Below are 14,454 nucleotides of genomic sequence, written 5' to 3'. Positions count from 1 at the left end.
CGCCTTTCCAAACGATTCTGATCCTCAAACTAAAAATCGTTTCCCTCGACGTTGGATACTACCGGATTAATTTCGTTAACAAAATGTCTTCCATCGACAGACGCAGTAAACGATAAATTTTCGATAAACTTTAATTCGTCCACCGAGAAAGCTAAATATTCGTCGCCCATCTAGAATTGTCTCCACTTACGACGACCCACCTTATGTCGTATATATCGATGCCTATTTACGACATTTTCGGTTACGACCAGTTTTGTGAATACCAAATTTTGTCGTATCGCAACTTACTACGAACATTCGTCGTAAGTCCAAATACAACTCTCGTGTGATTCCGGGCATTGGATTCGGACAAATACAAATGTGATTATGACTAAGTATTTATGTTGAGTGCGCGTAGTTTATTTATTTACGAGTGGAAAAGCTCGAAGAGAATTGATTATATAATAACTTCGGGCATTCGAACAGGGAAGAAACTCCGATAAATTTCCGTTATACTACGATAAAATTTTAAATAAAGATTAAAATCACTGATGTTGCAGAATTTTGATAAATTTCTTTTTTGAGAAAAAGTATTTAAGTTTAGAAATGGATTATTATAGGGGAATTGCAATGCCGGATTGGCCGATTCGAGTTCTTTCGCCAGTAAAATTTTCCCGCTAGTTACTGTTTAAGCAGTCATTAAATTTCTTTGTCGTTTTTCGAGTATTTGGTGTAATTACAAAATGCTTTGTGAACACGATCTAGTGCGTCTTGAATTTTTGCGACATCTAGAGAAAAATTGTTTGGCTCGGCTCCCATCCGCATTTCCAGATTTTCTAATTCGAAGTCATTTCGATCCCGTTTACTTCAATTTACCGGGACTACACTATACGTGTTTTATTACAAACTATTTTCGTTGTTTGTATCATTTTAAAATATCGGCTTTTATTACTAACAATCTAAACATTGTTTATAATTACATTGTTTAATGTTAAAGTAGTTTTAATTGGTACGCTCTCATTTTAATAGTATGTGTTTTCGTACTATTCCCTATCTATTACTGTTATAGATGCTATTTAATTTCACAAATGGATTTTGTTGGAGCGCAACTCGGCTCTGATCTCCGCTCCGATCCAAATTCTCAGTTCGCAGCTTCGCCAAAATCTTGCCTTCATAATTTTTATATTTTCACAAATGTGTCCTCGTGAATTTCCCTCCTTTATAATTTTAACATTAGACCTAACAGTCTGTATACATGGATTTCTTTCGTGCTTCTGAAAATTTGGTGAACTTTCCCGAACTCGGGAAGAATTTGTATTTGATTAATTATCAGTCGCAATAAGAATACGTACGTGGATCGTAAATACCGATGACAATTTCCAACAGCAAAATTTCATTAATAAATGAATTGGCGTGACAGTTCGTGTTCGCACCTGTAACGTTTACTGGCATCGGTGTAATTCGTCGCTGGCGCGTCAAAAAAAGTTTCCAATTTTTTTATCTTTGCACGCAATTCCAGTAGTGCACCAGTAGGTGTTTTCACGTAATGTTCTTATTGGCAGGTCAAAAGTCGCTAGAGCTGGCAAATTCCTGTACGAGTAAACCCTCCATAAGATTGGCCAAAAGTTAACGTTATGTGTGGCGCCACCTATTACGATTTTTTATTTTAAAATTATTATTTTCTATAATGCTTTATTAACACCTAAATAGGGGCCAGTCTCCTATAAAAGATTTTCGGGAGACGTTCCCCTAGGCAGATCGCCCGTGTCGTATTACCGTAAACAAATTAAAGGCAAAAGCCTTATTCCTATGATAGAGGCGAGTTGTTTTAGTTTTAAATGCCAATAACGTAAAATTTTCATTAAGTTCGAACCATATGTCCTTATCCCCTTTATTTTTTCTAGACTGAAAATCTCTGATATGTAACAACACAACGCCCAGGTATAAAAGCAATCCTGCTAAGTTACAAAAAATTTTGGTTTATGGACTACCCATTCTCAAAGCAAAGTACGGATCAATACGCATGCATATAGAATTTCGTAGGTTTTTTTTTTTTGATATTTTTGGAATGGATCCTGAAAACGTCGAGAAATGTAAAAAACCATAGAGTCAGTAATTGATGTATCATTGCTTTCCCTCTTTTACTTGATAGCCAGGATGGAATGCGGGGTGGTCGAAAAAATCCGATTTTAATAACTTTATTGCTCGAATAGTAGTAAACGTATCGAATGATTTAAGTCTTAAAACATTAGGAAGTTTTCTTACTTGATAGTGGGTTTCGATATATGTCCCACGGCAAATGAAGCGCGTATCGAAACCCACTATAAATATTATTTCGTGCATTGAATAATTAAAATATTCTATCGTCGGCATTCGTACTTTACACTGTAATTGTTTACATAATTAACTAAAGCTCAAATTAATGTCGTAAAAAAGTAATGTTTATTTCAATATTAGTTACTAGATTTTAATCGGTTTTTATGTAATTTCGAAATTTACGATCGCAATATTTCGTTCGTTTGCACATAATAAGAACAATGACGTCGCCGTGACGAATTTACGAATTATTTAAACAACGTTGCATTAATCAATCATCGTTAACGAATCAAACCTTTGATATTAATTCGAAAACATCGCTTCGAATTAATGTCGAGAAGTTATGTGGCTTATTGTTGCAGCCACAATCCAATTCGTTCTTTAATTTCCCGTCTGGCAGCTCGCAGTTGCGGTGAGTCGTCGGGAGAATCGGGATACATATTGGCGCAGTGAGCGGTTCCGTTAATGTAGATGGGTAGTGCTACGCAACTATGTATTATTGCCTCGGGAGATATATCACGAGTTATGCCCAGCGCGTGCCAAGGGTCGATGGACCCGTTCGGAAACACCACGTTCGTCACCCGTAGACCGAAGCCCCCGTAATTGAGATTGGTGCGATCGATTCCTCTCCGCAGGAGTCGTAACGTAAACGCGGGTCCAAAAATGTCGGAACATTGTCGAACGAAGAAGTCGACGGGGAATCCGTTACCGAACGGTTGCGTGGAAAGATCCGAAGACTGGAAAAATCCGAACTCCACGCACGTTTGGTAAGTCCATTGTCTTCCTCCTTCGGCCGCGCTATCGTTCCACGAAGTAGAAGACATGTCCCTGATGAAGTCGTCGTACTTGAAGTCCAGACATTTTTCCGAATTGACGTCTAAAAGGAGGCTGTTTATTTCGGCGTACCGTTCCAGGGGCGATCCGACCGAATCGTTTTCCATTACTCTGCAAATGGTATCGATTGTGATGCTGGCGTCTTTAGCGCCTTCGAACGCTCTGTTATCTTTGTTATATTGAACGACTCCTTCGAAATTTCCGGCCAAACTACTGAGTAAATTGGCCACGTCGTTTTTATCGGTGGCGTCCAAATCGTCGCACAGACGAAACATTTTCTTCACCACTGGCCAATCGTCTTTGTGATTTAACAATTGAGACAGTTGTTGCACGGCTAGTCGAATGACATCGTTGCACTTTTCGCCGGCGGTGGCCAGGGAATCGGTGACCACCCCCAAATATTCTTTAAAATCGACTAGAGCGAAAACCGGCGCGCTCGACGCCACGGATCCGTGCACCAAATGAGGATATTTCAAGCGATACCAAGCGGCCAGAGAACCGGGATACGAACCCCCGAAAGCGATCCATTTGCTTCCCTTCAAGTTATACTTCCGAGTTACGTAATGCTGAAAATTAGCCAAATCTGCCAAAGCCTGTTCGCTAGTAAGATACCGGAGGTTTTTGACAGACGTGTCTTCGGTCGGATGGCTCTTTCCGTAGTATCTGTGTTCTAACATGACCGCGAAAGCGTTGTAAGTCTTGGCGTAGTTCATAGGTTGACCTTTGATCATCCAAACGGGGTTGGCTTCTCCCTCTCCTCCTATCTGTAAAAACACTGGTCCTCCGGGTTTGTAAAAACTGGCGTTGACGAAATAACGTTGCTTCCAAACCCTAGTATTCGTGGGATTGAAGTGATCTAGCTTCTGTAGGAACCATCGATCTTCGGGCACCGACTCTCTCTCGTTTCTGGCGGGAGACCCCAACATTCCAAATTTCCCTCTCGGTCTTCCTCTGAAGAATAAAGGCCCTCCACCCAGTACCTCTGTTATAATGGTAGAACATAAGCACACAATTCCTACCCAGTTCACTCTCGCCATCTTGCTTTTATAATTTGACAAGTGAATCATTCGATAAAACTCGTGACTACGGTGACCTTTAGAATATAGATATACGATGTTTGTACATGCGCGAAGTACGATATCAGTTAAATGTTGACAGTTACATAAACAATATCACTTTCGTTATCACTCTGGCCATTTCAACTCAACTTCCTAGTATAAGGTTGGTTCATGGAGAAGAAACGCTTCTCATTGGTTGCTTATTTGACGTCACTCGTATTCGAAAAGGAAACATCTTACTACGTCCTTATGGTAAAAACATTGCCGATCACAGGCTCATAGCTTTAATTACACGCTAATATTTTATTAATTACTATTTATAATTAATTAAATATAAATAAAAATGGATTATAAATAAGAAAAATGTGGAATATCGAGCAAATATTCGTAATTTCTACGTGTAAAATTGAAATTAAAATGCGTTTTACTAATTTGTAAAATGAAATCGATTTTATCTGTTTTATGATATAATAATAATAATAATAATAACTCTCCCGTGGTCACCACCTGGTCGTGGTGGGAGAGCCCAGTAATTTTACTGATCCATAGGGCAATGCAGGACACACATGCCAGTAAGGTCTATGGGGAGAAATGAAGCTAAGAGTGACCACACCCACATTCTGTGGTGATATTTATTATGGTGATAACTAGATCAAAGTGTGATACCGGCTCGGACGTCGCCCGGGTTAACCAGGTCCGCGTTCGTGGGTTAGGCAGAGGCTCACGTTCGAAAAATAGGCCACAGTCTCCCCTGGTTACCGGTGGCGAAAGCAGCACCGGCCCAAGCATGGCTACTGCAATGCCCTCAACAGATGTGAGGAACCAACCCAGCCTTGGTGTTTCTGTGGCAATGCATCCACAGACCACAAAGGCTGGAAAACCACGCCAACGGATGAAATGGACAGTAGAAATGAACGAGTTTATCATCCGTACTTATTACACCATCACAAAACTCGAAACAAACATGACAGCATACAGACAACAACTACACCATAGATTCACACAACAGTATCCTCACCTCACTGTCACCGAACAAAGGGTTGTTGATCAAAAAAGAACAATTATACACAACAACCTTATCCCACTTGAACTTATCAAACAACAAGTTGCTGATCAAATACATCAACAGACAGAAACATCTAACATTAATGAAGATCATGTAACCTGTCAGGATAGTCCAGCAACAAGCATTGATAATAACACACAATCAACAATTACCACTAATAATACTACAGACACTAGCTCATCCATCACTGATAATATAGACATGGATTTAGTTAATACGCTCTCACTTACATTTCAGGAAACACTCACTAAACATACAGGCACAGATCCCACACAACGACCACGAATACCAAAAATCAACACGTCAAAGGAAGTAGGAAAAACACTAAATTGTGTAAACACTCACTTACTACCACACTACATTCATTCAATTTCTACACTCGCAGACATTCATACATTAGTTTATGCTGAGGCAGTCACAGTAGTGACACACCATGGACTGAAAGTACAGTCACAGACAAATACACAGAAAACACAATACTATCACAAGCCTACCTGGCAGAGAAGAATAGAAAAACAAATAAATGACATTAGACAGCAATTAGGCAGGCTGACACAATACACTAAAAGCAACATAACACCCAAATTAAGGAAACAGCTCAAAAACATTTTCAAGAAAATAAAAACACATACAAAACATGAACATCACAACACACACATTACAGAATACATTGATACACTAAAACAAAAACTTGCTGCCAAAGCACTCAAACGTTACAAAACATGTACACTACGAAAACAACAAAATAAATTATTTATAAACAATGAAAAACTCTTTTACAGACAAATTAATAACAAAGCAAACACTGATACACAGCACAGTGGCACACCAACAGAAGAAGAACTCACAACATATTGGTCTTCTCTTTGGTCCAGTGCTGTCACGCACAATGCTGATGCAGGCTGGATCGAGGAGGAGAACAGAAACTTGCACAACATACCAACTATGCCCTGTGCTGAAATAAACATACATGATTTCCAATACACTGTTAACAGAACACACAACTGGAAGACACCAGGTGTAGACAGCATTCACAATTTCTGGTACAAAACGTTTACATCACTGCACCAGGAACTAGCTAAACACCTAACACACATTATCATCAATCCACAAGACATGCCAAATTTTTTTACTCAGGGCATCACCTACATGAAACCTAAAAACAACAATACCACAGACCCCACACAATACAGACCAATTACATGTCTTCCAACACTTTACAAATTATTGACATCCTGTATCGCAAGCAAAATATACAAACATGTTGAAGAACACGACATTCTAACGGAACAACAAAAAGGTTGCCGCAGAAATCACGGGGGATGCAAAGAACAGTTACTCATAGATTCAATGATTCTACGGCAAGCACACAAACAACACAGAAACGTACACGTGGCATATATAGACTACAGAAAAGCATTCGACAGTGTTCCACACAGTTGGCTGCTACATATTCTACACATGTACAAAATACATCCATCACTCATTGCATTCTTTCAAAACACTATGCAGCACTGGAGAACAACACTACATCTCAGGGTTAGTAACACTTCCATACAAACAAACCAAATTTTTATTAGGCGAGGAATTTTTCAAGGAGATTCCTTGAGTCCTCTTTGGTTCTGCTTAGCCCTGAACCCATTATCCAACATGTCAAACAACACGCAATATGGTTACAATATCAGACACGAAAAAACAACACAGTTTACACTGTCACATCTCATGTACATGGATGACATAAAACTTTATGCATCCACACAAAAGCAACTTCATCAACTCCTACAAATCACACATTCATACACCAAGGACATACAAATGGAATTTGGCCTAGATAAATGCAAAACACTACACATAGAAAAAGGAATCCTGAAAAACGAAGATTTTGCACTTGGAAATGGAGACGATATTGATCCATGGAAGAGGGCGAGTTCTACAAGTATTTAGGATTCCAACAGGCCAAACTAACAGAACATACACAAATAAAGCAAAGATTAATTAAAGAATACCAAAGTAGGTTAAATGCTATTCTCAGAACTGAGTTAAATGCAAAACATACAATTAAAGCAATAAACACATATGTCATTCCAGTACTTACATATTCTTTTGGAGTTATACATTGGACTCACACAGATCTCGAGCAACTCCAAAGGAAAACAAGAACAACACTTACTAAGCATAAACAACATCATCCTAAATCCGCCACAGAAAGATTAACCCTTCCACGTAAAGATGGCGGACGTGGCCTGATTGACATAGTTAACCTTCACTACAAACAAATACAGTCACTGTGAGAGTTTTTCTACAAAAAACAAGAAACATCACAATTACATAAAGCAGTAACTCTAGCAGACTCAAATAACACACCATTAAACTTACACTCACATCATATGGACACAACACAACATATAAAAAGCATAGACACCATTAAGCAAGAATGGGCTCGAAAGGCACTCCATGGCAAGCATCCTTATGATCTGGCCCAGAATTTTGTTGACAAAACTGCATCAAACAGCTGGTTAGCTCGGGGATGCCTCTTTGGGGAGACGGAAGGATTCATGATCGCCATACAGGATCAGGTCATAAATACTAAAAACTACAGAAAACACATACTCAAAGATGCAACACTCACAAATGACACATGCAGAAAATGTCACATCATGCCAGAAACTATACAACACATCACCTCTGGTTGCAAGCTCTTGGCACAGACAGATTATTTACACAGACATAATCAAGTAGCAAATATAATACAGCAAGAGCTTGCAAAGAAACACAAATTAGTAGACATCCACGAACCATACTACAAATACATTCCACAGACAGTATTGGAAAACAACACGCACAAAATGTACTACGACAGAGCCATAATCACAGATAAAACAATTTACCACAACAGACCAGACATCACACTCATTGACAAACACAATAAAATCACATACATTATAGACATATCCATTCCAAACACTCACAATATACAAAACGCATGCACTGAAAAAATTAGCAAGTACACAGAACTTGCCCAGGAAATAAGGCATCTGTGGAGGATGGATAGGGTGCTTATTGTACCTGTTGTTCTCTCCTCTACAGGTGTCATACCACACACACTACACAAAAGCCTGGGCACATTACAATTGAATAGAAACACATACATCACACTACAGAAGGCCACTATATTGAATACATGTCATATTGTGAGAAAATTCCTGAATACAGACACACACACTGATACACTTCTTTAATTTCTGTTTTGGTTACTATGCCTGACTTTGGTCCGGCATAGTACACAGCCACCGGTGTTAACCGAGTATATCTCACTTAACCCAACACAATAATAATAATAACTCTCCCGTGGTCACCACCTGGTCGTGGTGGGAGAGCCCAGTAATTTTACTGATTCATAGGGCAATGCAGGCTGGAGCATAAGCTCCTGGTAGGGACACCCATGCCAGTAAGGTCTATGGGGAGAAATGAAGCTAAGAGTGACCACACCCACATTCTGTGGTGATATTTATTATGGTAATAACTAGATCAAAGTGTGATACCGGCTCGGACGTCGCCCGGGTTAACCAGGTCCGCGTTCGTGGGTTAGGCAGAGGCTCACGTTCGGAAAATAGGCCACAGTCTCTCTTGGTTACCGGTGGCGAAAGCAGCACCGGCCCAAGCATGGGTACTGCAATGCCCTCAACTGATGTGAGGAATCAACCCAGCCTTTGTGTTTCTGTGGCAATGCATCCACAGACCACAAAGGCTGGAAAACCACGCCAACGGATGAAATGGACAGTAGAAATGAACGAGTTTATCATCCGTACTTACTACACCATCACAAAACTCGAAACAAACAGGACAGCATACAGACAACAACTACACCATAGATTCACACAACAGTATCCTCATCTCACTGTCACCGAACAAAGGGTTGTTGATCAAAACAGAACAATTATACACAACAACCTTATCCCACAAACAACACTTGAACTTTTCAAACAACAGGTTGCTGATCAAATACATCAACAGACAGAAACATCTAACATTAATGAAGATCTCGTAACCTGTCAGGATAATCCAGCAACAAGCATTGATAATAGCACACATACAACAACTACCACTACAGCAGTGGCGTGCCAAGACATTTGATGATAGGGAAGCTGTGTTTCTGAGAGAAGCCCGACTTCCAGGGGGCAATCAGTTTATTGCGCGTCAGTGATGATCTTGGTTCCATTCGTATTGTTTGTTCGATAAGCCAGTAAAAACCGTAGACTTCTCTTAATGTATTTTTAATATGGCAATTACATTCCAAATTGCTAGCCACGGTATAAGGGCTAAAATTATAAATAAAATAATAATAACTTACTCGGTGAAATAAAATGGCCAGGCCCACAATGGCGCGGTCGGGTGGCGATGGACGGGGCCCGACGTATCCGGACAGACCACCCCCGAAAAATTCCTGGGGATTTTTCGACCCGTCGGGATTGGACCCCGAGTCCCTGAGAACGTTAGGCTGCGTTCTGAGAGACTCGGGGTCGAGCGTTTCTCAACATCACACAATGATACAAACTGGTGTACAGTTTAAGGCGCTTTCCAGTGCGTCGTCAAGGCGCCCCCTCGTGTTCCAATCGAAATACCGGTAACGTATCGTAGCTGGTAAAAGATGATGACTGAGTGGTCGAGGTGGCAGCCTTCCGTTTTCGGGAACCCGGGATCCAATCCCGACGGGTAGAAAAATCTCCAGGAATTTTTCGGGGCCGGTCTGTTCGGATACGTCGGGCCCCGTCCCTGGCCATCCGGCCGCCTCTTCGTGGACCAGGTCGAACCGGTAATGGGCTGGCTAAAAGAGACCCTCTTAGGGCTCATAGGGAGGAAAGAGTTTAAAAAAAAGGTGGTGGCGTTGGGCCCGGATGTCAAACTTCGTAGCCTGCGTAACCTCTTCCGTATTCTCCGCTTTCCTTTTTGTGGTAGCTTTGGCTGTTGGGCTCGGAGCAGAACTTTGTTTCTCTTAATCGTCTGTATTCGCGCGGAATATTACCGAAAATAAAGATGACGGACTAGTCAAAGTGGATTGTGGCGGGAAAATCAGTTGGAGTCGAAAGTAGGACTACCGACAATTTCGATTTGACAAGATCGTATTACGCGAAAAACCCTACACAGAGCCGGATTTTAGGCGATTGGAGCGATTGGTGCCGAAGGGGCCCCGCATCACATCAAAATTTATATATATTTAAAAATAGTACATGTTACAAAAATAAATATCTAGGTATATTGTTATGAAAAATAAAACAAAATATTTCAATATGTAAATTAACTGTTAATTAATTTTGTTATTTAAAGTTTGAGGGGCCCCGCAAAAAAGAATTCAATCGGGCCTTGCAACTATTGGATCCGGTGCTGACCCTATATACCGTGTTCGCAACCCGTAGACAGATTCGAGTTAACCCAGCTCCACTTCATGTTTTACCGCCCGCCGCTATGCTCCCGTTCTTACATAACCTTATATAACCTAATAATATTAAGTTTTTCTTCGATTAATAAAGATAAAGATGGGCCCGAACAAAGTCCTCTTAGTAGTGGCGTGAAGGAAAGTACAAAAGAACTAGGGTGACGTGTGTCGAATTTTTATTCGTTTCTTGCAGAAATAAGATAATCCCAGCGCGTTTTTTGTGACTGGAGCAGGAAGCAAAACGTAACGAGAAATAATACAGTATTTTATTTCACCAGTCCCGATTTTTATACTCCGATTCTCGCCAGGCCGATCGAATGGTAAAAACGTTTCGGCTCTCGATACTATTTGATCTTCCGGTTCCTTTTACCAGTGATGTCCTCCGAAACCTCCGTGAATTCCGTGACCGATACCTCCGAAATGACCTCCTCCGTAACCACCGTGTCCTCCTCCGTGACCTCCGTAACCACCGTGTCCTCCTCCGAAACCGCCTTTGCCGTGGCTGCCGTATCCTCCGTGGCCTCCGTATCCTCGTGGCCTCCGTAACCACCGTGTCCTCCTCCGAAACCGCCTTTGCCGTGGCCGCCGTATCCTCCGTGGCCTCCGTAACCACCGTGTCCTCCTCCGAAACCGCCTTTGCCGTGGCCGCCGTATCCTCCGTGACCTCCGTGACCTCCGTAACCACCGTGTCCTCCGTAGCCTCCGTGACCTCCTCCGTAACCACCTTTACCGTGACCTCCTCCGTAACCACCGTGTCCTCCTCCGTGACCTCCGTAACCACCGTGTCCTCCTCCAGAAACCGCCTTTGCCGTGGCCGCCGTATCCTCCGTGGCCTCCGTAACCACCGTGTCCTCCGAAGCCTCCGTGACCTCCTCCGTAACCACCGTGCCCTCCGTAGCCTCCTCCGTGACCTCCGCCGTAACCACCGTGTCCGCCGTATCCTCCGCTTCCCCCTTTGTGGTAGCTTTGGCTGTAGCTACTCCCCTTAGAATAGCCTCCGCCGGTCGCTTTTCCGTAACCGCCCTTGCCACCTCCTCCGTAACTGCCGTAGTGATAACTCTCTTCTCCCTTCAGGTCCTTCTTCTCGGCCGGCTTACTTTCTTCTTTGGCCGCCGCCAGGCACAGCGCAACCGCAAACAACAAAAACGTTTTCTGAAATAAATGTAAAAAACAAAAGTCATTTCCATTTCTCCGGAGTCTTCTACCGTTTTAATGGCGGCGCGGAGCGACGAAATGCGCTTCTCGTCCGCACTTACCATTTTCCCCGACGGTTTGTCACGATTTGTCTCGATCGCGCCCGCTTTATATAGTCCCGGGGCAACGTGGAAGTGGGTGAGGCGCGCGGGGATAGGTCGAACCAGGAACCGAAACCACCCTATCGGGTGAAATCATCCGCGGTTGGGAACCGTGACAGACACTTTCTATCCGAATCCGTTCCGATGCTTATCGACGGCCATTCGTGCAATTTCTTTCCTTTATCCTCGTACCTTCCAGAGGATTATTCCAGTCGTCGGATTCCGCCACATTCTAACCGACGGCTCCGATCGTCTCCGTCCGAAGGAAAACCCAGGATTTAATTATTCGAACTCGCGCTAATCGAACGACGGCCGAGTAAACTCCTTTAATATTCGATTTATTTTTTCTCGGCCGAAGGGGAGGGGAACAAAGGCGAAGGACACCGTGGTTAAGAAGCGGGACGAAGAAAGTGTAGTTAGTGGCGGTTTAATTTGTTTCGTCGCGAGAAGGCAGGGTGGAAAGACGACTCGAGTTTCGGCTCCTTCCGATATCCGGCGGTTTTTCGACTTTCCGACCGAAGAGTTGGCTATAACTTAAGGACACTTTATCGGCCACCCACCCTCTTTTACCTTTTCCGTCTTTCTCCGGTACGTACGTTATTTAGTCCGACGTCGGAACGTATATGTCGTATCGGGAGGGAGTGGGGACAGCCACCGGCGGGAGAGGGGCGAAGACGGCCGTTTACCGAGTACGGTTACAAAAGGCGGTCTCGGGCATTTCCGACATTTTCCAATTTCCCTTTCCGAAATCCGATAAAAACTCCGGTAATCCGCGGTAGGTAGAAATTATTTTATTATCGATTTAAATTATAAATTAGCATTTAAAAGAACGTCCCTCTTCCCACCGGGAAAAGTTGGGAATTTCTCGTTTTTCTTTTATTTTACTCCAATACTTCCCGCAGTTCTTCGTTTCGCCTTTACCGGAACGGAGAAAAGTAGAACTAGAAACAAGGAGGGGAAAGATCTTTCGGAAATAAAAATCGGGTACTTTAAATTCGGTAGACGGACGATCGATTCTTTCCTCCGGGTTTATTAAACGTCACCCGTTACGTATCGAGACGGTGGCGCATTCCCCCGGGGAGGACGGAAAAACTATTTAATAATTGCCAGGGAGACGATCGCGCGATGGGTTACGCGGACGCGGAACGAGACGGTTCGTATAGAAAGGCTTTTTGTTTGGCTGGGCGGCGGAAGGCGATCCGGACGGCATCTGGGGCGGAAACGTTGCCGACGAAAATTCTAAAAGTTCGGCCTTAATTAAATTAAGTTTTTAACTTATTTGCGCCATCCCTCCTCGCATCTTCCCCGACGGTGACCGGGAAGAACGTGGCTTTTCTCTTACGAAAACGTCAATTCTCGGACAGAAGCTCGGAAGCGCCGTCGCCGGTTTTCGGTCCACCCTTCGTTTCTTCTTCCTCCGTCGGCCGGAACTACTTTCCCACCGACGCAGAGAACGGGACGTATTTCCGCCACCCGACGGAATTTCGAAAGGTTCTCTCGTTAAACCGTTCGACCGTTTAACGGGGCTTTTCTAAATCTAATTATGTAAATGTCGGTAAAATGGAACGAACGATCGGGTAAACGTTCGGTTCCGCCGCCTTTACTCGAATAATTACGTCGGCGGCGCGATTTCGGAAGACGGGCCCGAAAATCGCGGGCGGACGACTCGATCCCCGCGGTGGTGGACCGAGGGTTTTCACCCGATCTCAATTTAAAGAGATAAGCTCTTTAAATCGAGATCGATGACGAAAAGCGATTTCTGTCGATGTTTATCTGAAACGCGCCTAATCCCTCGGAAAATCGGTCCCGACCCGATTTGTAATTCCCGTTACGTCTCGACGGCGAATCGGTGCCGAAAGCGTCGCGCGGGCAAAAGAATTCGGTCGGGGCGCTTACGACAGAATCGTCGGCCCGAGACGCGACTATTTTTAACGCTCCGTTACGTAATACAAAGGACCTTTCTGGCCCACGTTACCGCGGCCTGCCTCTTTACTGCCACCGTCTCGCCTTTAATAACACCGTAATAGGCCGAAGCAGAAAATCGCGCAATCGTTTGGCTCCTTACAAAAACATCGGCCTCTTACGCCTACGTTAAAACGATTTTATTTTCGTCTCGGCCAAATCGCCGCCGTTTGTCCGAAAGAGCGGACGGTGGATTCGGATTTAAAGGGCGCTCCGGAGATTGTCGGCCGGAAGACCGAAGTAACGAATACACGCCAATGGCGTTGGATCTTAAAACACACGCGCCGTCTATTTTAACGTCCGATGCCGTTAACCGTTTATTCGCTTTTAACCCGGAAACGATAGTCGTCCACCCTTTAAGTTCTCGCTTACTCCGGAAGGAGTTTCGAACCGAACGAAAGAAAGACGTCTTTGGCCTCTCCGGGCAACTCGTTCGTATTTTTCCGATTTACGCGGACAGACGGAGGAATCCCTCTCGCTCCGCTCCCGTGGCTCCGGCTAAGTTTCCAG

The 14,454-nt window shown here is 43.4% G+C and overlaps 2 protein-coding genes across 2 annotated transcripts; both read right to left on the bottom strand.

The window, feature by feature from the left end:
• Positions 1-2,410: 2,410 nt before the first annotated feature.
• Positions 2,411-4,214, bottom strand: LOC136988044 (putative serine protease K12H4.7). The gene has a single exon (XM_067285830.1). It carries the CDS (start codon positions 4,194-4,196, stop codon positions 2,646-2,648), a length of 1,551 nt encoding a protein of 516 aa, XP_067141931.1. The 5' UTR covers positions 4,197-4,214; the 3' UTR covers positions 2,411-2,645.
• Positions 4,215-11,031: 6,817 nt separating this feature from the next.
• Positions 11,032-11,946, bottom strand: LOC136988082 (uncharacterized). The gene is made up of 3 exons (XM_067285884.1): positions 11,893-11,946; positions 11,785-11,839; positions 11,032-11,729 (listed from the first exon to the last, which is right to left on the bottom strand). Exons 1-3 carry the CDS (start codon positions 11,944-11,946, stop codon positions 11,032-11,034), a joined length of 807 nt encoding a protein of 268 aa, XP_067141985.1.
• Between the last annotated feature and the right edge of the window lie 2,508 nt (positions 11,947-14,454).

The sequence above is a fragment of the Centruroides vittatus genome, unplaced genomic scaffold (assembly GCF_030686945.1).
Source record: "Centruroides vittatus isolate TY-2023 unplaced genomic scaffold, ASM3068694v2 scaffold_3046, whole genome shotgun sequence".
In the NCBI taxonomy this organism is placed as follows: Eukaryota; Metazoa; Arthropoda; class Arachnida; order Scorpiones; family Buthidae; genus Centruroides; species Centruroides vittatus.
The sequence above is the reverse complement of the archived record's forward strand: the minus strand, read 5'-3'. Positions and strand labels throughout refer to the sequence as shown.